We start from the raw sequence: 26,638 nt of genomic DNA, 5'->3' as shown, positions 1-26,638 counted from the left end.
TTTCCTTCCTTTTTTTTATTTCAGGTCGAGAAAGCTCGAGTTTGCAATTATCAGATCCAAATTTTGCAATTCCAGCAAAGTTCACCTTCACTGCTCTAGATCAAATAATAAATATGAGACACTATTAGTTTAGTGAGCATCACATAGCTTAAGGATTAAAAAAAAGTGGAGTAAACAATCGTGCACATAAAACTATACAAGAGAATAATACCACTCCCAAACATTAGCTACACGAGTGAATCAGATAAAATATCACCACCCAGCCATTAATGAAAATTCCATCTAAAGTTTGTCTGCATTCATTCATCAAGTTAAAATATCAGCAGAAACAGATAGCTGATAGTTTAAAAGGGTTAAATATATTTTACCCACTATGCCTAAAATTACCACTTTATCTACTGTAACTAAAATTTATCTCAAACCAATTCTTATATTTATGATTAAAATAAGACCGTTAAATTTTAAAAGTAGTGTTTCCCTCAATTTCTTATATTTTATGAACCAAAATACCTAAATCATGTGGTTTTCCATGTGAGATAGAGATACTTTAGTTATTAATATTTTTTCAATTAAGTTGGATGAAAAAGTTAACAATATCACTTTACTTATAAGTATAGGTAATAGTTATAAGATTTTTCTCAGTGCAGAAGGTAAATTAAATTTAGGCATAAGTACATTCCATCACCTAGAATTAAAGACATCCACTATCAGAAAAATTAAGCCTATATAGACTAGTTAATAACCACAATTAATACACTTATTCATAATTAATAATCAAACACAAAATCTTATATAAACTTATTCAAGATAATCATTATGCTTTACAAACAAACAGCAAAATACATATTATAGATGTACCTAATTTTTATTAAAGAGATGAGGATAAAATTATCCTTGAAAAATGAACCAAATGAGGCCCTAAAGTTGATACACTATCATTATAATAATAGCAGAGAATGGAGTTCTAGAGAATCCCTATCTTATATTTGCAATCAGGCCAGCACATAAGACATAAGAATGAGCTCTAGATCAAATGTTGGATGTTCCACAGGGAACTCATTCTTCATATATTCCCAGAGTAAAGTGAAGACTGCTTTAGCCTTTTAGAATAAGGACTAAAATATTTTTCTACCATCAAGGAGGTTTATAACACTAGGCTAAATCATAACTAATAAGGAACATATAGCATGACACATTATTCAGGTGCTGTGTTATCGAGCTGTTTCTTTTGTGATGAACATAGAAGAACAGAACAACCAAGAGGTGGATTTAACTTTTGTCGCATCACAAAATCTAACAGCATTTAAAGAACTAAAAAATGTGGAGACTAGAAGAGAAAACTATAATCTGTTCTAGGAGAAGCTTTGCTGCAGTATGCAAACCAAAATTATGGCATCCAGTAGATGTAATATGAAGAATATAAAATGACAAAGTACACATAAAGACAGAATCTTTGTCGCATTAGGATGCTATGCTCAGAGTAATGCACCAGCATAAAAGACGCAACTTGTATCCTTATAATCCAACTGCGAAATAAATAGTACATAAATCAAACTACAGCAAAATTCAATCATTAACCATTGAAAAGTCTCTCCTTTCTCATTCCAATGTCTTCAAAGTAGCAAAATTAGACTAACCAACAAAGAAGCCCTACTTGAGGGTCAAGGAAAGCAACCTACTGATACATTCTCAAAACCCTAATTTGGTGCGGCGCCAGTGTCTGCGCTTAGCATTGTACCTGAAAAAAAAACCAAATAATAACATAGATCAGTGGTCGGACCACAGAAAACGAAGAATCCATCACATAAAACCATCAAAAGAACCAAAGTTGGAGGAAATAAGATGAGGACAGATAGAGATGTAGAGACCTGATGGTGTTGTCGGTCCTCATGCGGATCCAATGGGGGATGGGGCGGTTCTGCCGCATCTTCTTCGCGAGCTTCTTCTTAATCATGAAGGTCTTGTGCGACGGCTGCGAGAAGAATCCGACAAGAAAACAGACAGTCTCAGGATCTAGAGAGAGATACCCAATCGACCCTAGAATATGAATGAGAAATCATCCTAAAGGTAGAAAGAGAGTTACCATTTTCGCGGGTCTTCCTCGGAGCTCGACGGCTGCGGCGACCAAAACCCTAACAAGACGAAGGAGAAGGGGAACTAGGGCTAACAAGCTATTTATTGTGGTATAGGCAGGTGCTGTTCACGTGAGCGAGCGGGGATTTGGATCATTGGATGTGAACGGCGAGAACCCGTTTAAAATGCGCATTTCGGATCCGGAAATCCAATCCGGGTCTAGGCCCGATAAAATTAAACGGATTTGGACTCCAATCAAAATGTTTTGGTATTTAATTTGGGCCAGAAAGAATACTAACACTAAGACTCGAATCATTTTATTTATTATTTGTATATATTTATGCATGTTAACACCAGGCATATATTGGAGCTCCACTGAATATCCGTTTGTTATCGGGTTTTTGAGATGCCACTTGCAATACGATCCATTTAATAAATAGATGTTAAATAAGAATGTAATGTTTTTTGAATTTTTGGGGGGGCAAATTACAGTTAATCCTGGTGTGGTTTAAGCTAATCTTGACTTACATTCTTGTATTTCAAATTTACAATTAATCCTCACCTGGTCTAAGACCAAATTGCAAATGTTAGATACAAAAGTAATATGTCATTTGCATCAATATTTTCTATCACAAATAAATTGCAGAATGACTGAACTATCCCTACCATTTTCAAATCTGTATTATTTTCTATCTTCGAGAGAAATATAGAATTTAATAGTGTCTCGGTTTAATCGGTATTACTGAAGTTATAATTCGTAAACACTAATACAATATGAGCTTCAAACCCTTAAACAAGATGGCCTATGATTTTAATGCTTATATGGGATTTAGTTATGTAGAGTAATTAACTTTCAGATAAATTTTTACCTTCCCAGCTATCACTAGTCTCTCACATACTACTTATAAGAACTCTTATGGAAACATGTTAATGAATAATTGACTAGTTCATATGAATTTGGAACCAGAAAAGGTCTGATAACATCAGAATTTATCAGCTTCTATTTAAACTGCATGAATTAGAAACAATCAGAATTTCTGAATGAGCTGTTTGTTTAGGAAAGCAGAAGACTAGTTCCTTCAACATGTCAAATAAGCACACAAAAAAGAGAAAAAAAAATATCCTTTCAATTGCAATAACCAAAGTTTCTGAATGTAACTCTGGCTATCTTGGAAAACAAGAGATTTATTCACTCAACATGTTAGCGTCAGCCGCAAATTTCGACCGTTAAATGATTACCTGCAAACATTAAAGTTTTTATGGCATAATCTTTCTTTGAGTTTTCTCTTGTGATGAAATGGTAAATAAGTTAAACATAAAAGAGAAGAGATCAACTCTCAATGACTAACAGTGAAGAAGTAAGTCTGCTCTTACCTAGAAGAACTGGATGATGTAGATTGTCCAACTCTGAGATCTTCTATGTAATGCTTCCAGTCTTCGCCGCAGTTTTCAATGCACGAAGGGAATTAGAAAGTATTCGGCATAAAATAGCTGCAAATGAAATGCCCCAGATGCCATTAGACAAACTTGCTTATCTGATTTTGATGCTTAGAAGCACATCTCAACGCAAAGAAACATAAATTGCCTATCAAAAATTATGTTTCTATAGACTATATTGATCCTTAGTAATGGCGACAATAATCATTTCTACCATTCTGATTTTATCTAGAAGTTCACAGTGATGATGAAAAGAAAAATTATTATACATTGAAACCTTTGAAGTTTACTTGCCTTCCAAATGAACATGTAGAATGAGAATACTGATGATTTATTCTGAACATCAAGGCACCGCGCTCGGGACCAAAGAAGAGAAGCAAGTACACCATGGCCTATGATCTAAAGTCAAGAAAACAATAAAAGGATGTGATAATAGACATGCTTAGTTAGGACAAAATTGTTTCAAGAAGTATCTTTTCAAATGAATAAATAACTCACAAGGATCAATCTCTGATATAGTTCTGAAGATGAAGCTCCAACCATTATCGCAATGCCATATGCTGTTAACAATAGCTTGATGCAAAGCCAGAACACCTACATGGAAATTTAATCTTTGTTAAAAGATCAAATTGAGGGTAATTCAATTAAGGAGTTGTTAATTTTGCTTACTCTTTCTTGACCCAAGCGGACACTGAAGGATTGAATGCCAAAATCCCTGTCTCCTTCGACATCGGGAATATCCTACTAATAGCCAGGTTAGCAAAAAATAAAACTACAAAGATGGATACCTACTTGGATCATGAATTAAATACATCGGAGCTATCTATGCTAGCTAATAAAAGAAATGACTGGTTTCAGATTAACTATTATACCATCAAAGATTGAATTTAAATATGTAATGAGAAAATATATGATTTATTTTGATACAATAATTGAATAACTTACCTTGAACAAAGCTATAACAGCTGAGAAGCAACACATGAACACTGTGGCGAAAACCACTGATTTTGTTAACGCTAAAGGCTTTCCTAATACATATTTCTGTTGAAAATATCATCATTCAGTAATTAAAATGTGTGATGAATACGCCAAAGATGATATTGACATACATAAAAGAACATTCTCGTGGCCATTACAATTAGAATTTATGGAAGAGCCAAAAGTTATTTCAGATTACCTGCATGTGTGCAAAGAAGGCTAGCTGAACCAAGATGGCCCTCACACAAAGGATACAAGATGCAGCAAGAAATGCATGCCGTTTCCATCTCAGAAGTGGAAGCTGAAAGACAACAAAATCAGAATATTGAAGAAAGAAATATTTAAAGATTGAAATAAATCTATTTAGCATATTTAGTACATATAGAATAAGTTATAATGGTCTTGTTAACTATAACATGGAACGAAGTAGTCCTTTTTCTTCTTTGGTTCCCTGTCACCTTAAGCTCGCCGTCAGAGTTCATGAATTATACAGATGCGAGTACAAGTTCATACTTGAGTGACAAGTTAATGAGATTTTCGCAATGTATGTGATTCTTGAATCATTGTTGCCTATAAGACAAACAGAAAACCAAGAGAAGAGGTGAAAGCTATAATATCTTTCTAATCTTTTCTAAATCTTCAATACAACAGAGATCTATCAAACAATAGTTATATTTAATGACAATTTTTTGGCCTTTTGAAATCGCACTATTCTTATTCTTGCTATTCTTTTTCCTAACAGCCAGACAGTGAGATGGCTTGTGACTCTTCCATCCACTATGCCTGCCATCTTCACCAGTGTAGAAGACATTTCTTATCATAAAACACCAGCGAAGCCCTCAAGATCTCCACCCGCCCTTCTCCATCATCAAATTCAATGCAAGTGGTTGTGGTGGCACCACATGTCGTGTAAGAGAGGAAGTCGTTTTAGCCATTGCTAGAGCCACCATGGTGACCACATCGAAGAAGGAACAACCGGAAATACTTGATCTGAAACAGAAGGATCTCTCTCACCTTTCATTTTCATATTATGACAACGATGAAACTTTGTGGGAATAATACAATCAAGACTAACTTTTATTTTTCATCTCTCCTATGATGATATTTCTTTAGCCTTGCAATCTTAAGTAGACAATCAGAAATAAGTAGGGAAATCACTTACATCGACAGAGTATGCACTTCCAAGAAAGAAGCTGATCAGCAAGGCACAAAGTAGAGGAGGAGATTGAGACTTCGCTCCCATAATAAAGCTCTGAGAAGTAAAAGGAATAAAATGATTCAATAATATTTACATACAGTTAGAGTGCAACAGAATGTACTCATGTAGTAGTTTTCTCTTGCTTAATCCAACACTGTTGTAATTGACTTAACGGAGAAAATGAGAACAAAATATACCATGATTGAGAAAGCAGCTACTAACAGTATTCCAGTTGCCACAGAAAATTCCCCAGAAGCAAGTGGAAGACTAGGTTTATTTACCTGCAAAGATTAAAGTTAGTCATCACCTTTTTTTATATCACCAAATTTGTTTTGAACGAGATGAACTGAAAGAGAATGCTATTGTTCTTCGAAAATATTCCGCTGATCTGAGATTAGACCTTATCAATTTCTATGTCAAATATCTGATTCAGTCCTACAACATAGATGTTCATGAAAATAGCAGGGACCAGAGCCTGAATTAAGAATACAGACATGTTATCATACTTAGAAAATACAAAAGTTAGTTTGTAATTTAACTTTATCACACTGCTCACAATACCTTAAGCAGTCCCATGAAAAATAGTGGAGAAATATCAGCTGTGCTCTCTAATGGAAGAAGAGAGACACATGTTACACCTATAATCTGATGACTCACAGGAAAAATGTCAATAGAATTACTTTTGCATCATAGTGAAATAAGGAACAAATAATAGCTATAACTCACTGTGCCAAATATTGTATGGGGCCGAGAAAACCGATAGAAAGCATCCAACTGACCAGATATAACTTCCCAGAAATTCTCCAAGCAATTGAATTTGGGTTCATGTACATAAGCATGATCTGGAGCAGCAGCACCGCATCTAATTTTCTGCAGTCGGTGATAGACAAATGGCTTCTTTGTGTATCTCAGGTCACTAGCTCTAGCAGAGAGCTCAAGAGAATAACAGCTGAAAGGTGAAATATATATAAATCATCTGCTATACAAGACAATTCCATCATCTAAAATCGACATAATATACTACTTAAAATTTTTCTGTCGCACTTAGGCATGCATATAAGAAAAGAAGAAACATGGTTAACAGTTGTAAGCATAAGAAATCGGCATTGCGGCCATAGCATAAGCTTAGTTGGAGGTAGACATAGTGAAACTAAATTTAGGTAGTCAGTGATTATAGTTTAGGCTCATGTAACAACTAATATATATACTCTAGTCCATCTTCATTATATTTATAAGCTTTTTATTCAATCATACAACTGATAACACTTTTGAAAGTTAAAACTATGCTCTGTCAATTGAACTCAAAAAAGTTGAAAAACTATCAGCAATATTTAAGAAAGAGCTATTCATGATAGATCATTCTTCCTATGCAAAATAGCTCATTATTTAGTTAGACATCAAAGTTGAAGTCTTCATAAAGTATATGCAAAACCTCATTATTATTTTTCCAGGTCATGGATTGAGAACTAATCACATGAAACCAATTAGAGGGCCATTAAACTTCTATGATGAATGGTATATCATTTGTGTGTGTGTGCATTTTTTTCTAGAATCTAGCAAAATCAACCCAAAAAAACCTAAAATATTAAACAGAAACATTTCAAATTACTACTAAAGTAGGTTACTCTATGGGTGAACAGTGAACCAAGTCATACTCAACCTGACATGACCCACATCAAACAGTCAGAAAAGTGTTAAACAATTCAAATCTTAGATGATTTCTTAATCACAAAGAAAAAAATATATATTTCTTAGAAGATTTCCTTGCCTTTCTTCACGGGCTTCTAGAGCTTGTACTCTCCTCGTCCTACCTGTGCAATTATGCAGAAATAATTTCTTCTTTCTTTAGTACTATATGATTAATGATCAAAGTAGAAATATTTAATCATTTACCTCTCCATTGGCATCCACTTATGGGCCCTCTCCCTCTTGTCCCCTCTACACAATAAAATATTGTAAAATTACAACATCTATTCAATCATTGTACTGGAAATGAGAAAAGAAAATATGATCATCATGTCTATTGGGATGTCAACCTTAAAACCTAATGACTTGCCTGCAAATAAAAGCACCAAACTTCTATGATAAGGAACTGAAATGGGATTGTTGGAGATCATGTCTACTGGAAGAAGAAGAAGAAGAAGAAGAAGAAGAGGAGGAGGGAGATAAGAGGAGAGTGATGAAAGCAAGCAAATATCTGGGTTTACTTGGTAATTAAGGTCATGCTAATTTTGGGCAAAATTAAAAATCGATTTGCTATCAAACCTAGCGATATTGGGTCAGTAATTTGCCAGGGAAAGTTTAATCCATGTGGATTAACATGCCATCTGTCAAAATTAATCGGATCCTGGAGGGCATCTGGAGGAGAAACAACAAGAGAGCGTTATAAAGATTTCCCATGAACGGAATCCAATAAATATTTGTAAGATTTCGTCCAATTTTGGGGACTCAAATAAGTTTTGGATTTAAAGGTGATTACAAGGTCCAATTGGTTAGAATGGCCGAGCTACGTCTGGCTCGATTAGGAGTCATAGCATTAAGTTTGAATTGATTACTTTAATTTTGAGTTTGTTTCAAGCCTATTTCGAGACGTTTAAAAGGTTGATCCACGCCTATTTTAAATCAAGTCTGAATCAAACTTGACTCAGGCTTGAATTAAATTAAATTCGAACTTGTACTTAATTGATCGAGATTGATTTGTTTCAAATATGAGTGAAGCTTAATCGTGCCTTATCGAGTTGGGGTTACTTACTTAAAAATATGGTTGTTTATTTAATATAAAAAATAGAATAATTATATGGATACTTTAATACTTCCTTTTTAAAATATAATACATTGTATTTTTTTATTATAAAACTATGTAGACAGATAATTTATTAAGGTTCAAGATAACAGTTACATCTTAGTAAACAAAACTAAAGGAGAGGGATTAGGATAATAATCATATAACAAACTCCATACTTGGCTAAATACAAATAGAGCAATAATGAAACCAAGGCATTAAACCAAATAACAAAGATACAAGTGCTCAAAAAAAAAAAAAAGGAGGGGATAGGACATCTAGAGCAAGCCTTTTCCTTAGCCTATAAACACAACATAATAAAGAAGTACTTAAACTCAAAACACAACATATTGCTAGTCGGCGTCTTATGGCTCTTCTTATCTATACTAGACCCAACACAGTGACTAATCAACACAATGAACCGACTAGCCTAATAATAACAAACCAGTTAAAACCAAGCAACCCGATGAACCATGGAAGAGCCACCCATGGAAGCGATGACTATACCATGATAATAGTAGCAAGTATGCAAGGGAAAAATCAACAAGACGATGAGCAAATCAAGATAATGGAGCGGAGGTTGCAAGCTTAAGGTATGCGCAGATTAGTTAAGCTAGTGGCCTAAACGATTGAGTGTACTAGGGGAATAGTCAGAGACGACTACAACACAAAAGAAGATGGGTTAGGGGAGACGAAAGGAGGAAATTAGTGGAGGGAACGGGGCAAAGCATAATCAGTTGCGACAATAGGGAAGGAGGATGGCTAAGATGGTGGTGGTGCTACCGAGGGGAGGAAATGTAGACGAAGGCGGAAGGAGGAGGAGGAGGAGGAGAGCGAAGATTGGGGTCCAAGATGGTTATATGGGCTTGACCATCTTGGATCAAGCCCCGTCACACCTCGCACAAGACCCAGCGACGAGAACCCAACGACCTCGTCTACCATGGGAAAGAGAAAGAAAAGGGAGAGAATGAGTAGAAGACAAGGTAGATGAAAAATGAGAGGAAATGAAGAATAAAAGAAAAAACTACGAGTTCTTCCTTCCCCCTAGCACTCGAGCTAAGAGACGGAAGGGAATGTTGCCGATGGCGAGGAAAGCCATCTCATCAAAGGGGGACGGTGACCAAACCCTAATAAAGCTATGGTTGACTTTTGGGAAATAAAGGTGATGACTATGGGCTACTTTTCACTTTTGTTAAAGAGAAGGTGACAAATTGTTGAAACTATATATATCATCTCTTCTAAAAACCATAGGTTATCTAAAAACCATAGGTTATAAATTTTATTTTGGGCTCATTTAATATTTTTATCAGAAGAGAATGATACTTCCCTAACTCTAAATAAATAAAAAATATTTTTGAATCCTATATTATCCTTATAAATGTTATGATGTGTAGAATATCCTCTATAACATATTTGTGAAGATTTTGACCAAATTAGTCATATCTTAAACTTTTTAAAAGTAGATCGTACCTCAGTCTTAATATTGAAAAGATGTATATTTCACTTTAGCTATTGATAAAATGTTGATAGATTAGCGTTTTACTTTAAGATAAAAAGACTAATAAACTTAGCATTTATATCTACAAGTTAACGAAATAAAACACAAACCTTATAAGCGGTTTACATATAAATAGCTAAACTTATCAGTGATTTATTTAAATATTTTTACCTTCAAACCTTTCGTGAAGTACTAATAAATTACAATTCAATATAAAAATTTACTTCCAAATTTTTTTTTTAACTTTACTTTTTATCAACTAAATAAGCCAACCCAAGCCCTAAGTTTAGAGGCAATTTATCCTATATTTTTATAGAGGAGCAAATGACATTGAGTCAAAATACATAGGAGTAAGATATAGTGTATATATATATATATATACATTCCCATTTTGTACTGTTAAATTAGTTAATATCAGGTTAAAATTTAACTAAAGTGTATTTTAAGCAATAGAAGTAAATAAAAGTGGATAAAGAAAAAACTTTATTAGTGAGGATGTAATTGATAATAAATACAAAATAGTCGGTGTAATTTGTAAATTTCTCTTTTTCCATTTCTGCGACCCTTCGTCTCTTTATCCACAGAAAATTTGAGGCTTCGGTGGAAGAAGGCAAAGCGGCAGTGATAAGGAAACCAAAGAAGAGAGCCAAAAAAGAAACAGAGGAGAAGAAAAAAAAGAATGGCCTTTTCTCTCTGCTTCACAAGGTTATCTCCTTCCTTCCAACCTCCAATTCTTGGCTCCCATGGCGTTCGCCTCTCCTCTTCTCCAATGGCGGTCTCCTTCAAGAACAAGCTCAGCTCCTCCAAATCCCTCTCTGGGTCTCCTCTAGTTCTCCCCACCAACCTCTCTCCGCTCCCTTCTTCCCCTCAGAAGCCTTCCACTCTCACCGTCTTCGCCGAGAAGGGGTACAAGAGGAAGACCCACAAGGTTCGATTTTTTATAGTTATGTTTGTGTTTTGATCCATTGCGAGGAATACCCATGTCTCGGATTCTTGGATTCAGGCTTCGGCGAAGCGGTTTCGCGTGACGGGGAGAGGGAAGATAGTGAGGAGGCGAGCTGGGAAGCAGCACTTGTTGGGAAAGAAGAACACCAAGAGGAAGCTGCGTCTCTCCAAGATGGTGAGCACTTCTTTTCCAATTTATCTTCTGTAGAATTATTTGGGTAAGAAAAATTTTAGCTTTAAATTGTGGTAAAATCCTGCAGCTTCCTCAAACTCACTGAGACTAAATGCAGATTAGTTGACTATTGGACTAAAAAGTACTTACCTTCTTAATGAAGATTCTTCTTTAGGAGGATGAAGCTAATGTTTCTAATTTGATTTCTCTGGCACTGGTTTGTTTGAAGAAGAATAACTCGCTAAACCCTTGTATGATTTCTTTATTCTGTAAAATGATCTTGAGCATTAACATCTGTATGCATCTAAGGTTATGCTACTAGTAATGAAATGAGATCAAAAACTGGAAGCTGAAGATTCTAATTACTTCAGTTCTTTCCAGTTATCCCACCCTCATCCTCTCTTGCTCTGTCTTGTTGGTCCCTCTCAATATTTCCATTCCGCTGTCACTTTTATGAAGCAAAAAGGAATGGTACATTTTCTGTAAATAGGAGGCCCGAGAAGCAGCTAAGAAAATTGTTGGACACTTTAGTTATGGGATTTCAGAGAGACAATAAGATGAAATTTCACAAGACTCATAAGTTTCTCGATAGGTATTGAAGCTTCTTCCCTTTTCTCTGGAAAATTTGAAACACCATCCTGATTCCATTCTCTTGGAGAACTCAAAAATTGCTACAGAAAAGAAAAGAAAAAACAGTACTATATTCCTTTCTTCCTATAGTTTCTAATCTTCACCATCTTCATCCAAACAAATAAAATCCTCAGTCCTCTGTCCATGGAATAAGTCTGACACCCTACCTTCTTCACCTGCAAACCTGACCAGCCAAAAGCAAACTGTTATTTTTAGCCAGTACACAAAGTATAACATGGATAATCTGATGAGGGTATGGATCCTTCTAAGAGATGGAGGGAACCAAAATTTTGGTGCATAAAATTCCCATTTTCCAAGAGTGCATATTACTCACTGATCCCTTTTTTTTTCTCTTTTTTTCAATGTGACATCATGTTGGTTTCATTTATTAATTGAATCTTTTAATTACAAGTCTAAATTATAAGAGAGTTATTTCTTTTGCTCTTTTGAATTTTTTTCCTAAGAAGGTGAATTTGTTGTATCTCTAGTTTAACACTTTATACTACTGGTCTCATGGAACTATTTCAGACAAGAATGTGAGACTAATTGATGAGTCTGTAGGAATGTCTATGCTTAAAGTTCAGAATGTTGGTTAAGTAATAGCATGCTCCAATAATGAATGCAACAAATATAACCTCATTTCTTAATCATTCAATCATTCATAATACTTTAAGCCTTGTTTATTTGATAATGAATTAAACATATAATTTGGAAGTCATTTAAAGACCCAAATTAGCTTTGGATGCATAGTTGAATCAGGTTTCACTAACATTTTGAGGATTGCATGAACAAACAGTAAGGTTTCATTGTCCGCTGCGCTGTTTATTTTATGATCAATAATTTCTTTTATTTTGTTGCTAGAATTAGACTTAAAACTTGAAGATTATTTTAAAGATCCAAATTAGCTGTAGATGCAGAGCTGAGTTATAATATGTTTCCACATGAGGCATGATATGAGCAGCAGTTAGTTTCATATCACTTTTCGCTACAACATTATTCTAAAGTTTGAAGGCTTTTCAATATTTAGCAAATTTTAAGCATGTAGATACTAAATCTGTAGCTTTCTTTCCTTTAATGTTATCATTTTTCCTCTTCATTGTTTCAGTTTTCATCCCTGATTGGGGTTTTCACTTTTAAGCCAAAATTGATCCCTATAAATATGTGAATATGATATTTATTTATCTTTACTAGACCCTTTAGAAACTGCTTGCAGTTTCTTTTTCTCTTTTCTCATTCTTTGCATCTAGTGCATTTTAGTGAAAAGCTTCCTCCAAGATCCGTTCACCCTTGTTCTAGATGTTATCCGTACAGCTAGTGGAGTCAAGGATATTTGGTTCCATCTTCACAAGTATCTTTCCTGGTCAAAGTTTCCTTTAAGGTAAGGTAATTGAAGGAGGTTCTTGTGTATGGCAAGAAGCAGCTGAAAAAAATTAGGAGGCAGTAAGTATTGGGATGGAGTAATAATAAGCACTGGAGCTTATATATATGACCATCCCATTGCTTCCATGTCGTTGGGTTTTCTCTTCATTAGTATACTCTGTGGATATGTTCCTCAATGTCAATCCTGTACACCAATTCTTCTCTTCTCGTTTTGGTTTTGTGGAACCTACAAAGTGGAAAATGTTACTGGTAAAATATATATGAAATTACTATGAGGAGTAAAATAAATGATAAGGGTTCAAAGATCTTAACATCATTGTGTCAGATTTGTCTGCCGATCTTCCCACTGTTCCTATTCTTTCATTAAGACCCTCCAAATAACTATAGAAGAAGTTAAAAAAAATCATTTTATTGAAAAATTTGTGACCGATATCCATCTCCCCGAACTTTGTAAGTATGGTTGTTGCACAATATGATAATCGATAGCCATATTTATACCCTTTTAACATTGTGTGTCCAATTTTTTGTGTAGTGCAAATATTGGAAACAGAAATAGCTTAAACAGTTAAATGTAAAAATCCTTTGGAAATTTACCTTGTATTCTTTATTGAGGTTATTATGAAGGCTGAACCTTGTTTGACTTTGAATTCGAGATGTTAAGATACATTTTTTATTGCCTACAAATCGTGAGAAAAAGGTTTAGAAGAAAAGGTTCAGTAGACAATGAGATATCTTTAACAGTGTTACTGAGAAAAAAAAAATCTAAATGCATCTTCATCTGCAGGAAATTTCAATTTAGACTTATTATTACTCTTCAAATAAAGCAGCAGGGATTTAGCGAATATTGGCTTGTTCTTTAGGAAACTTCTCCGATTTGTAATTTAGCTTCATTATTACTATCTTTGGATGTTGGTGTATTGCTATCATAAAAGAGCAGCTTGATTCAAGATTTCCAACAGAAAGGAGGCTTTGCTTCAGTTGCCTACTTGTCTTACAAAAGGTTGTTCGGAACTTAGGATTTAGATCTTAGTATACAATGGGCATGTTAACCTCTAATATGTGTGAAGACATTCTTGGTACCCTTCATTAGAATATCAGTAGGTTTCAAAACTTTAATTTTACTGATATAGGATAATATTTGATCAATTAAGCTTTGTATTCCTTATCATTCAAGTTACCGTTGTTACTATTCAGGGATGTCTGCAATACAGCACAAGTTCTTCATTACTTAGATATTCCTTTTGAAAATATATGATTACCAGTAGAGGAGCATACCAAGTTTTTTTAAGTTCAAGATATTTCTCTCCTGCTCCTTATCTATTCTCACCCTGATTTCTCGTATTAAAAAGAGTAATCCTGCGACTTCAGTGGCATGTTATGTAAAATCTTTTTGCAAATACTGGGATATGCTTTCTGATGCATTTTGATATTTTGTCAACAGCACCCAGTTAACCGGAGTGACTACGACAATGTGATTGGTGCTCTACCATACCTCAAGGTGAATCGAAAGGCAACATGAGGTTTTAGAGATCCTGGAAAGCATTTTGTTTTTCTTTCCTTCCTGCATGTAAGTTTGTTGTCCTTTTGTCATCTGAATACTCATCTTTGATTACATTTCCATCTTGTGCCATTTTTTTTTTGTAACTATACTATTCAGAGCAAATGTTCTCCAAGTATTCCAGCTATCATTTGTGAGTTTCTAAGAAATTCAATGCCTTCTTCTACACATCCTGTACCAATCCAATGCAGTGTTTCTCTTCTGCTTCTTATCCTTGATGATTCAAACAAGTTTTAGTCTTCTAGAAACCACTAGAAGATTCAATGCCTCTTTCCTTTGTTCTTCCACTTGCTGCAATGAAGAGAACCAGTATTGGAGGAAACAAGTTGGTATTGCACTTGCTGCAATGAAGACAATATCTTGTACCAAAAAGATGCAAAACTAAGAGCAAATAAATCTTATTATCATGGCCATGAGGACAAAATAAATTGTCTTATATTTCAACTTTTGTTTCTCTTGTTAGAGTTTCTTGTTTCCTCCCATACAGGTCGGATTAACTCCGACCAGTTGCGGAATAATAAACATAAGCTTATTCTAGTATAGCAATCAACCAACTTATTTCAGTCACTCTTCTCTCTCTTCTCTTCATCCATCGATCCACAGTAAAGAGTATTTTTAGTTATTTATTAAAATATCTCCTAAATTTGTTAACGTTATTTATATTATATTAAATATAATTATTACATCATTATATTAGTTTACAACCAAACACTACAAATTTAAAAAATAAGTATAGGTAAACTAGTTTAGGCCAAGAATTTGTGATGTCTTTGTTCATTCAATTGCCACTCAATGACTAGGAATGTCTGCTAGTTGGAACTTGGTCTTCCAATTAAAAAACTATTTCTTTACACAGGAATCAATTGATTCTAATGGAATCAACCCTAGATTTGGGCTTTTAAGAAAGGGAAAGAGAAAAGAAAAGAGTTTGAGAATGCACTGATCAAAGATAATAAACTGTCAATATATATATATATATATATATTATATTGCTAACAAAGTATATCGTAGTTAGTAACAACTTTAGTCTACAAAGAAATTATAAAAGTAACAAAGTAACGTACACGCCTCTGCCCCCATTAAAAATCAAAGGGAAGGTGATCATGCATGCAAAGGTGTGCAACTTTCTTTTATTAAGCAAGTAATCTTTTGTGTATTAGATGCAATGAACTACGCTTTTGTGTACACTAATCTATGGGCACGGATCTCGATGCTGGATGTAACGGTGATCGTTGGATATATAGATCAACACGACGGAAATTATATCATAGTTAGATCTTTATTAGAGATAAAATTGTAGAGAATTAGATAAGCCTTCTAACGCATCAAAAATAATACTGATTTAATTTCAGATAATAAAAATATAATAAAAATATATATATTTGTCAAATCTTTAATTTGAAATTTGATCGGGTAAAAAAGTTTATACAATCATCTATAATTTTTATTTCTTTTTTTAAAAAAAATTATCAAATTACGCCCCGTATTTTTAGTGATTTTGTTATTCAACCCTCTCATTTGTGCCTACAAATTTCATATGATTATCATAAACCAACTAATAACTAACAAAACAGTATCTAAATATGAATATTTCATTAGGGACACTAATAAATTACTTTCTAAAATACCAAAATTGCCTTTGTCTTTCCTTTACCCTTCTATTTAACTTTTAAAATACTCTTGCCTCAAGTACCATTAAAAAATTCAAACTTCTTCAAAAATATTTTCCTTTCAGGGTATTTTAGTAAATTTGGTTATTTGTATATTAAGTTAAAAACTATCTCAGGAGTACTTTCTATGTAATTTCATTTGTGAAGTTAAATAAAACCATTGTCTAAGATTAAAAAGTAGCTAGTCAAATCACTAAAAATAAATTTAAAAAATAGCAGAGATGTAATAAATTTTGGAAATTTATTTGAACACCTTTAAATTTGAAATATTTTCTATTCCATTAACTGCTGGGAAACTATATTGTGGGGTGTTCTTGAGTCATTAAAAGTAAAATATAATGTAATTATCATATGATATTATATATTATTATTATTATTATTATTATTATTTTCTCCCAAACACCCATGAAAAGGATTGAAGTAATAATAAATGGTTGCGTGGGCAATGAAGCAATATGGACAATATGAATGCATGTATGCCAAATTGATTCTATATATATATATATATATAATAAATAAGTCGATGCAAGCGTGGTTATGCACTCACCCTAACTTTAGGGAAGAATATTCTACATCCATTTGTCATTAAATATACGTCTAAATTAAAGTGGGGATTAGTGGGTTAAAATTTTTATATTATGCTACTAATCATTGTAGACCCAAAGGAAACCCTTCTTTTGTTTTTTTATATCTAAATTACTTTAAATTTGTTAAACTAGGTGATGCGTGACGCGAATGAGACTAGATTTTTGAGTCAAAGTAGATCATGGATAAACCTAACCATTAGCTTGTAAAAAATTTGGCCGTCTTTGAATCTAAGGCACTGCTTTTAGGTGCTATAATTTTTTTATTAGTTAGACTAACCTTCGGATCTTAATTTGAGTTGGAATTGTAGCCAAATAAGTTTATGGAATCCAATCCCTATCTATTAGTATAAAATATAACTCTTTCTTTTTTTATTTACTATTTTATTTGTCGAAGATTCTAGAGATAGTATCTTAGGGATTTTAATTAGGATTTTATGAGCTCTTTTGTTTCCTACCATCTCAAAAAGCTCATCAAGGTGAGGTCGTAATGCCGTACATCTAACGGTTCGGATCGTTACAAATTTTCAGATGACTGATACTTCTAATCCAGTTTATCTAATGTCTTAAGCAAAGATGGCATAGCTCTGACGATCATCACAAAGTTCTCCGACGGTGAAGTGAAGTAAGACCAAGCTCATGAGCTTCGGAAGTTGTTTCTGCATCGATTTCTTCCTCACTTTCTCCCATTTCTTCTGTTTCTTAGGTTTCTTGGCTATGCCATCCTAAGGTGCTGCTAAAGCGGTTTTGCCGAGATTTCTTTTAGTATCTAAGCTTTGTATGAGGTCCTTTGATTTTAGCCACCACCTAATGTGCAATCTAATACAATCTATATATTTGTCACATGCATCTGACTGTCCCAATCATACTCAGTAGTGAGCTCGTAGTTGCCTATCTAGATAGAGATAGGGTTGTAACTAGGCCGAGCTCCTATCCAACGTGGACTAAAATTAGTTTCAAGACTAACCTATAATATCAAGCTTGAATTGATTAAATTCAACTCGAGCCTATGCTAGAACTTAAGCCGAACTAGATCCTATTTTGAAATCAATCTCAAATCGAGCATGATTGGAGTCCATTGAATCAAACATAAATTGAATATTAAATTATCTACACTTAATATAACCAAATCAAAATTTATTTATTATTTAATTTGAATTAATAATTATAAATCCAATCTTATTCATCTAATTTTAATTGAACTTTATCGAGCCGAGCTCAAGCCGCCTTAGTTCAAAAGGTTTAAAATGTAATAAACCTAACTGCTCTTTTTTTTATTTTTTAAGAAAAATGACATAAAAAGGGGGTAATTTTTCTCGTTCATTTGAAAAGGGTGGGGGGCTAAAAGAGAAAAAGTAGCAAAAAGAGAACAAAAATTATATATAATATATATAAAAATTAAACTTTTGCACGCGAGCCATTACTCTCCAAAGGGAGGAAATCCAACACCACACCCACAAGTATGACCACCAAAAGTAACTCCTCCAAAGTCCCCCCCCCCCAAAAAAATAACCTTCTGTGTCCAACCAGAGTGGGTGCCGCCCTGTGGGCCCCCCTTACTATTAACCCCTAAAGTTCCGAAAGTGGGTCCCACTTTTTTTTTTTTGGCCTCCGCCCCCCGAGTACATGCGTCTGAATGGAATCTTCAGCAGCGTCAGAAGAAGGATTCCTTCCCGCCCTTTTTTTCCCCTTTTTTTTTTCTCTCCTTTTCTTCTTCCAAAAATCCCCCCGACTCGGCCACATGACCAGCACCGTGACCCTCACGCGGGCCCCACCTCAAGCCGGGAGCGTGGCGACCAACGCGCGCGCCACGTGCCGTCACGGGAGCTCCCCCTCGTCCTATCGCCAACGGCCCCCTTTCCCTTGTGTGCGTATATAAAAAACCTTCCATGCGGGCAGCTCGGCCGTCCGATGCGTGACCGCATAGAAATATCTATGCTCGCATTACCAAAACGACGCTGGGTTTTTGTAGAGCGCAACGGTAACTTCGGTATAATTACGAACTCCGCCATTACGCCATTTACTTTGGCAGGCACCAGGACCAAAATAGGAAAATTATAATTAAATTAACCAAATCCCCGTAATTTAATGGTGCATATCTGTTAATAGATACACTGTACTGCTATTTTAAAAAAAAAGATAAACCTAATTTAGTATTTTCTCTTTTAACAATTAAGATCGATACGACTACGCTTGAAAAATAATAAGGCCTCAGAAGCAGACGTCTTGTGCACCGAGATGCCCTAATTTGTTCTCGTGAATCATTTTATCGTTCGATACCCTTAGCTCGTGGAAGCTAACTTTAGAAAGGTCATTTTGGTTCCTCCAATCATATCAAAAATATCAACTTGTAGATGTGGTTCCAAATCTTTTTGAGTGACTTAGGTTATGCAAAAAAAAAATAAAAAAAAATAAGGGGCCCATATTGCACCGAAAGAGCTCTAAGTGTGTGGCCAGTTAGTTACATATGACATTAGCCTACCTAAATTGATGCATAATTAGATGAGATATCTGGGGGAGGGGGGTGCATTTAGAACACAATCATACAAGGAGAGTAAACTTAGAAACATAAGATAGGAAATTTGTCACTTTGCTTGCTTCTTCCTCTGTGTTTTTTATTATAATTATTATAATGGTAGGCCATGGATGCCCGGTGAGTAGGAGTCTGGGAATAAAACCTGGGTGTTTTTATGTCACTAGTGATGAGGGCCTTTTGGTTGACATTGGGTTAGTATGATTAGATAACTAGCATGCCTTATGTCTTCATCTATGAATGAATCTTGGTCATTTACAAGATTTTCACTGTACAATCTAAGCAACCCAAAAAAGTAGGCAAAAGAAAAGAAACAAACAACTTGGCCTGAGATAAATCTATATTGCTTTTGACTAAATCTTACTAATTTTTTTTCTTCTTTTTTTTTTAGCCCATTTTATGATAATTAGTTTGTGTTACACCCTACATGAGTGAGAAAATGGAGGTCTAAAAAGAACATAAAAAGGAAAAAAAAGAAAGAGACAGGGACTACTTTTGTCTAGTTTTCTCTTCCTCTCTCTCTCTCTGTCTCTCTTCACACACATACATACACATAGCTTCCTAGATCCCAGCCTTACTATGAATTCCAAGAAATTATTGTTTGGGTCTCCTTGATGGCAAAGAAGAAATTTTAGCGTTAACATCTAAAAAGGAAAAAAGAGGGAGCAAAAGTTTCTATCTTTGTTGGGTGCTTGAAGAATTGTGGCTCTTCTCCAATTCATCCCAATCCCAATACTTTGTTGCTTTGCTTTGCTTTGCTTTCCCCATTTCCCCATTTCCCCCTTCCCCTCTCCTCCACTCTCCCCTAACACCCATCTCTTCTTCAAACATTCTTCCTCTGTCCCTCTCTCTCTCTCTCTCTCTTGAGTTTATAGCCTACTCCTCTTCTCTGATTCCATCCAAAGCTCTTGCCTTTCTCTCTCCTGTGAGCTCTTTGACCATTTTGTTTTTTGGTTTTTGGACTTGTTTCTGGGTTTTATCAAGGGAGGTGAGGAGGTCAAGAAGAGAGCTTTTTGGGGGGGTCCTTTGAGGTGTAAGATAGCGCAGGAAGGGTTGTCAGAAGATTTGGCGATTTGGGTCTGCTCTTTGTCTCTTTGGTTTCCCTCCTGGTGAGAGGAATTGCTATTGAGGGGATGACTATTGAGGAGAGGAACGGGAGCATGGGGAAGGAGAGTGGATACAGAGATCAGTTTCCTGTGGGCATGCGTGTCCTGGCCGTGGATGATGATCCCACTTGCCTCATGTTGTTAGAGGCTCTCCTGATTCGATGCCAATATCATGGTTGTTCCTTTTTCTTCTTCTTCCTTTTATTATTTTTTCTTATTTTTTTTTTCAAGTCAAATGAATGGGTCTTTGCGTCTATCTTTTGTCGCTAATCACCGATTTCCCCCCCTGAAAAGACTTTTTCCCTCTAAATTTGCTCCTATTTTTGTTGTACTTTTGGGTGGAATTGGAAGAAAAGTTGAATCTTTTTCTTTTTTTCCTTCCTATTTTTGGTTTCAAGATAAGGATTGGGATCTGAGGACTAATTAGTTTTATGTGTTCTTTCAGTTACAACAACTGGTCAGGCAATCACCGCCTTGAGAATGTTGAGGGAGAACAGGGACAGATTTGATCTGGTTATCAGTGATGTCCACATGCCAGACATGGATGGGTTCAAGCTTCTGGAGCATGTTGGCCTTGAAATGGATCTTCCTGTTATTAGTAAGATTTTTAGTGAATATGAGAATTTGTTTCACTTTTCCTTCTTTACATTTTCTGTGGTTGTTGAGCATTAAACAGTTCAACTGACAGTAGGGACATGATTTTCGTTTGACAGGATCTGGAATTTTATGATGTTCTGTACTTTACGTTTGCAAGTTGATATCTTAGCAAAAGAACAATATCCATTATTGCATGACATCTAGAAAAGTTATGAATCTATGAATGTCATAATTTTGGAACTTACCAAAGTTATTCATTCATGCAGTGTTGTCGGCAAATGGTGAAACCCAAGCTGTTATGAAGGGAATAACTCATGGAGCATGTGACTATTTGTTAAAGCCTGTGCGGATTGAGGAGCTTAGGAACATATGGCAACATGTCATCAGGAGGAGGAAGTTTGATTCTGGACAGCACAATAACTTTGATAGTGGGGAGGATGCTCAAAACACCCAGCTTATGGATTCTGAAGGTGAGCAGGGTGTGGCTGATCGCAGTGGAAAGCTTAACAAGAAGAGGAAGGAACAGAATGAAGAAAAGGATGATGATTCTGACGATAGTGCGGAGAATGAAGATCCATCAAACCAAAAGAAGCCAAGGGTTGTGTGGACTGTTGAGCTGCACCGCAAGTTTGTTGCTGCTGTTAATCAATTAGGCATTGACAGTAAGAACTTCCATTTCATAACTTATATTGCTGCGATCATGCTGCTGCCTTTTGATAGTTTTGCTTGATAGTAGCTCAAGTTTTATCCATAATTTCTCTCTTTTTTTTACCCTTATCCATGCAGAGGCTGTTCCCAAAAGGATACTGGACCTTATGAATGTGGAAAAGCTAACAAGAGAAAATGTCGCAAGCCATCTACAGGCATGATTTTTCAATTTTCATCCCTAGACCATCTCTACCATATATTTTAGGCTGGAATACGTATTCAGATCTATGATCAGAGTAATTCATTGGATATTTAACTATAATAGATCTCACTTGCTACATTAGCTCTGAGACAGTTTCTGCAAGAAACTCGTTGTTCTGAAGCTCTGCAATCCATCAAGCACTGTCCTACTTAGTCATTATGTAATCTGTTTAAGGCCATTTGTTTGTTAATGAAAGTGGTCCTACTACACTATCTATTACCTGTTACATGTTGATTAACTGACTAACCTATTTGATATTCAATGTTTGTTACTTTTCTATGGAGCTGATTGCTTCCCTCTTTCATCTTGTGGTTCCAGAAGTATAGGCTTTACCTGAAACGGCTCAGTGCTGTAACAAGTCAACAAGCCAACCTAGCTGCAGCTTTAGGAGGAAGAAGCTCCTCATATATCAATATGGGTTCATTCGAAAGTTTCAGAAACTATCATGCACTGGGAAGATCTAGACAGCTGCCTGCTGTTGCATCTGTCCAACCGAACGGACTTCTTGGTAGGATGAATACTCCAGCAGTGTTTGGAGTGCATGGCTTGCTTCCTTCTCAGACAATTCAAGTAGGCCGAACCCACAACAGTTCAAATGAGTTAGAGAAACTTCCAACCACTAGTCTATCCGGAATGCATCAAGGGAGTCTGCTTCAAGGGGTTCCTATGTCAATGCAGCAGCCCAGGGTAATGCAGGAAGCAAGCAAACACTTCCCTTCTGGTTTCCCTGCCAGTGGACTGGCTAACTCTTTTGCCAATACAGCAAACAACTCTCTGTTACCACAAGCAGATAGGATGCAGATACTGTCTGGGGGACTAGGCAATTATTCTTCTTCTGTTAGAATTCCTTTCTCAGACTCAGACCCTTTCAAGACTAATCTTGGTGAGTCTACCCAACTTACCAATATTGGAAGATGTAATGACACTTGGCAAGCTTCTGTTTCTTCAAAGTATCCAGCCAGCACTTTGCGTATAAATGACTCTGTAAGTCATCCTGGTATAACTCCTTGTAATCTTGGAGGAAATATTACTCCAACAGCTTCACAAATGGATGGTGACCTTCTTGGCGAAACTCCCCGTGGTTTAGTAGCATCTCGTTTGCATGATGCTATGATAGGACAGGATATACAAAACCAAGTAGCTTCGCTTAGTGGAAGCGCGATTCCTATCCCGAGCTTTGATGAAAATTCAACATCCTTTAATTTCAGAAACTCAGCAAACTCAAAACAGAATTTGGAGGAGCAGAGACAGGATCATACCCATAACACTGATCTTATGTTTAGTTCTTCTTTGAATTCTTCATTGCCAAATCTTCATCTAAATGATCCTATTGCTCAGGGGCACCCCTTGAATAGTGGCTTTTGTAGCACTCCAGTCCTTGCACAAGATTGCAGAGTTAACAGGTCAACAAATGAAGATCTGCTTAGTTACAAGGATGACTCTGCATTGGAAACAACAAGGTCACAGAATGGCCTTGGTTGCAGCTTGGATGATCTTGTGAATGCTATGCTTAAGTCGGTATGGCCCTTAGTCTTTCCATCTCTTTTTTCTTATCAATCAGTAGTTACTGATGTGAGTATTGTTGTCATGCTAGTTGTCTGGTAGCACTGTTATAGGTGGTCTCTATTATAAATTTCACAATTAAGCTTCCCCATAGTGGAACCTTCAGTTTTTGGAGATTGATAATATCTGAAAGCTTGTCTCCAACCTGAAGAAGTATATAGAAAGTTAACTTGTTAAACATTTGAAATGAATGAAAAAGTGTTTCACTGAGCCTCATTTAGGCTTAAATTTATACTGTTCTATGTTTCTAGTGGCCGAAGAAAATCAGGATTGTTTTCTCATCAAAATATATTATAGGATTAAAGGCCAACCTTCTATTTATATTCAGACTCAAATATAGAAATATCTTGGTAACACGTGTTAACATTTAAGAGATCAATATATTTGAAATGGCTACTGCCAAACAATCAGAAGACATAAATTATGTTCTCTTATGGCACTCTAGTGCTGGGGTGCTTGTCCCCATAATTTATGTATATTGCAAGAATGATTGCTGGGTCATGAGCATTTATCAATATTGACTGGAACCTAGATATTATCTCATCCACAATCCAAATTGTGTGCTGCCATTTTTCTGAAACTGTTTGGTTCTAGATCTTATAATAGATCAAGTTGAGGAAAACTGCAAGAGTTTAAAACACTAATAGATTTTAAAATTTGGTGTTTGCATCAATAGTTCTAATAAAAGCATTCCAAACACTGTTAGAAGTGGTCCAGCATTCCTTAGCACTTGATTTGACACAAATTGATGCTGTAAATAGAGATTAATGGAGAAGAATGATTCATATTGTCGACCTGAAATAGCTGGGAAGACTTTGTTGTTGTCATCTTTGTTTCGTCTTGAGCAGTAAGCCTTATCCTCTTTATTTCTTTCAATTGATGTTAATCTTTGTTGAGTGCACCAATTAGTACCTTCACATTTTTCTTTGGTTGTGAAGCAAGTGTAGTGGATTTCCTAGTGGTGTCTCATATAATGATAAATATACTTGTAATTTGTAAACTCTTAAGTAATCCACCTCAATGAACTTCGTAATCACCAAATAATCATTTGTGAGAAGTAGACTGATTAGTTGAGTCAAACTCGGTTCATTTGCTAGAATGAAGCAGATCATAGCAGTTTGCAACTAGTATATAGAGTTTAGCTAAAAGCAGGCGGTGTCCTTATTATATGGTGTTGCCTGTGTGAAATTTTTTGGCAGATTTGTTCTCTGGTATTTCTGTTTTGCATGAAGTCCTTTTGTTAATTAGGTTGAAGAAGAATGCCTGACATAGCATCTCGGTTACTCACCACAGTCTACTACTTGCTAATTTTGTAGTTGAAATCTTGAGTTTCTATTGATTAATATTAATACTCCTCGGCTTTGTTACTTAGATGCACTGATTAACTGATGATTTCATTCCTTCTGAGCATTTATATTGATGCTTGACTTGTGCAATTTAATCACCATGTGTTTTCTTGTTGATTTCCATATCACATTGGGATGCAGTTGATTGAATACTTTGATCCAAAATGATGCTACAATTTATAACTATGTTCCCATTACATTATAGTTTAATCTATCAAATTTGGAAGCAAATATGTTTACTAAGAGACTTGAAACCAACCAGACATTCTGACATTCAATTGTAAGATATTTGCTAAATACTTATAAGCACGAGAAGTGCTATCTTGAATTATTATCTACGGGTCATTTGAAGTCTTCAAATGAATAACTACATAAAGGCGATAAGGTAATTTTATTAACCTAACTGCATTATCTTCGGCATTGCAGGACCGCGAAGATGCTACTGCTTACATGGATGGGGACCTGGGATGTGACCTCTACTCACTAAGTACTTGTATGTGAGGAGGTCCTCATTCAGTGGTTCGTAATTCTTGAATCTCTCGAAGATTCCCCCCATGATTCTGAACTCAAGTTTGTATTCTTATGCCATTTCAATGTCGAAGATCCCTTTGTTATTATCTTATCTTCTAGTAAATTGGTCAGCTGAGTGCAGTAGAGGAGATGGTGAGTAGGAAGAAGTTGAGTGATCTGCCAGTTTGGAGTTTTGTACAATACAAGCTGTTGTCTTTACTGAATGTTGCTATGTTTTATATAACCGTTCTTGGTGGACAAATAACAATATGAATGCATCCATTAGCTGTGGTCATTTAGCTCCTCAAGTTATGATGATATAGCTTTTGCTTATTCTGAAGTGTGCATACTTTCTTGTTGAGAATTATTTAGTTCATGTTTTAATTTCATAATTTGGTGAAGAGAAACAATATCTGAACGTGTATGGGATAATTAGTGCCAACTATCTTGTTCATGAACCTCTTTTTGTACTTTGATGCAGACCATGCATTAACAATGATCACAGTGCAGTAAATGTTGATTAAAAGATAATTACCAGAATTATGAGAAGAAAAAAGTTTACAGACATTCATGAAAAGAATTTGAACGATGATTTTTTAATTTAACTTGGGATTAATTACACCTAGAATTCTAAACTCTATAGTAAATTTTTACATCTCCCTACTTTATCTATTTTTTTTTGTGATAGTTTAACTTCTTCAAATATCTCCTGTTCTGGAACGATGTTAGAAAAAATTAATCTTTTTTTTTCTCTCTAAAATTAATCACAAAAAATAATATCTTTTAAAATTTTACCAAAAGTAGTTTGACACAATCAATTGAGTCAACGCATAAATGATAAATAAAAGAGAATATGGAAAGGGGCAGTAGTTCAAACATTAACACCTTTAACTTGCCCAGGTGGTTTCTTTCTAAAATAGAGGGTTCTCCATCCCAGTATGTGTGAGCTTATCACTGTTAGTCAAGGTTGTTGGATTGGTCAACTGGATTGATCAAAGATAGGAGGAGGAGGAAACTAAAAACCCTTCCAAGTAGAATTAGTTTTACAAGTTTCATTCTCATACTCATCTCAAACATTAATTTTTTGACAAATAGTGAAAACATTCTGAAACAAAAGAAGGAATTAAAAAGGACAAGCATTGACAGAGTTGAATAGCTGCTTTCCTCT

General features: G+C 35.3%; 4 protein-coding genes across 4 annotated transcripts; 2 read left to right on the top strand and 2 right to left on the bottom strand.

The window, feature by feature from the left end:
* Positions 1-1,496: 1,496 nt before the first annotated feature.
* Positions 1,497-2,178, bottom strand: LOC140794118 (large ribosomal subunit protein eL39x). The gene is made up of 3 exons (XM_073145984.1): positions 2,084-2,178; positions 1,869-1,972; positions 1,497-1,738 (listed from the first exon to the last, which is right to left on the bottom strand). Exons 1-3 carry the CDS (start codon positions 2,084-2,086, stop codon positions 1,690-1,692), a joined length of 156 nt encoding a protein of 51 aa, XP_073002085.1. The 5' UTR covers positions 2,087-2,178; the 3' UTR covers positions 1,497-1,689.
* Positions 2,179-3,029: 851 nt separating this feature from the next.
* On the bottom strand, positions 3,030-9,410 carry LOC140793690 (homogentisate geranylgeranyltransferase, chloroplastic-like). Its single transcript, XM_073145337.1, has 14 exons — positions 9,252-9,410; positions 8,914-8,969; positions 6,413-6,635; positions 6,248-6,331; positions 6,087-6,161; positions 5,884-5,967; positions 5,651-5,740; positions 4,688-4,789; positions 4,456-4,551; positions 4,180-4,251; positions 4,009-4,104; positions 3,805-3,909; positions 3,448-3,564; positions 3,030-3,312 (listed from the first exon to the last, which is right to left on the bottom strand). Exons 1-13 carry the CDS (start codon positions 9,408-9,410, stop codon positions 3,523-3,525), a joined length of 1,284 nt encoding a protein of 427 aa, XP_073001438.1. The 3' UTR covers positions 3,030-3,312; positions 3,448-3,522.
* Positions 9,411-10,542: 1,132 nt separating this feature from the next.
* LOC140794517 (large ribosomal subunit protein bL35c) lies at positions 10,543-14,800 on the top strand. Its single transcript, XM_073146611.1, has 3 exons — positions 10,543-10,894; positions 10,970-11,086; positions 14,535-14,800. Exons 1-3 carry the CDS (start codon positions 10,646-10,648, stop codon positions 14,610-14,612), a joined length of 444 nt encoding a protein of 147 aa, XP_073002712.1. The 5' UTR covers positions 10,543-10,645; the 3' UTR covers positions 14,613-14,800.
* Positions 14,801-19,923: 5,123 nt separating this feature from the next.
* On the top strand, positions 19,924-25,778 carry LOC140794082 (two-component response regulator ORR24-like). The gene is made up of 6 exons (XM_073145931.1): positions 19,924-20,719; positions 20,990-21,142; positions 21,408-21,803; positions 21,928-22,004; positions 22,370-23,569; positions 25,387-25,778. Exons 1-6 carry the CDS (start codon positions 20,572-20,574, stop codon positions 25,459-25,461), a joined length of 2,049 nt encoding a protein of 682 aa, XP_073002032.1. The 5' UTR covers positions 19,924-20,571; the 3' UTR covers positions 25,462-25,778.
* Positions 25,779-26,638: the final 860 nt, after the last annotated feature.

This window comes from Typha latifolia, chromosome 8 (assembly GCF_019914945.1).
Source record: "Typha latifolia isolate L0001 chromosome 8, TyphaL0001v2, whole genome shotgun sequence".
Taxonomy (NCBI): domain Eukaryota; kingdom Viridiplantae; phylum Streptophyta; class Magnoliopsida; order Poales; family Typhaceae; genus Typha; species Typha latifolia.
The sequence above is the reverse complement of the archived record's forward strand: the minus strand, read 5'-3'. Positions and strand labels throughout refer to the sequence as shown.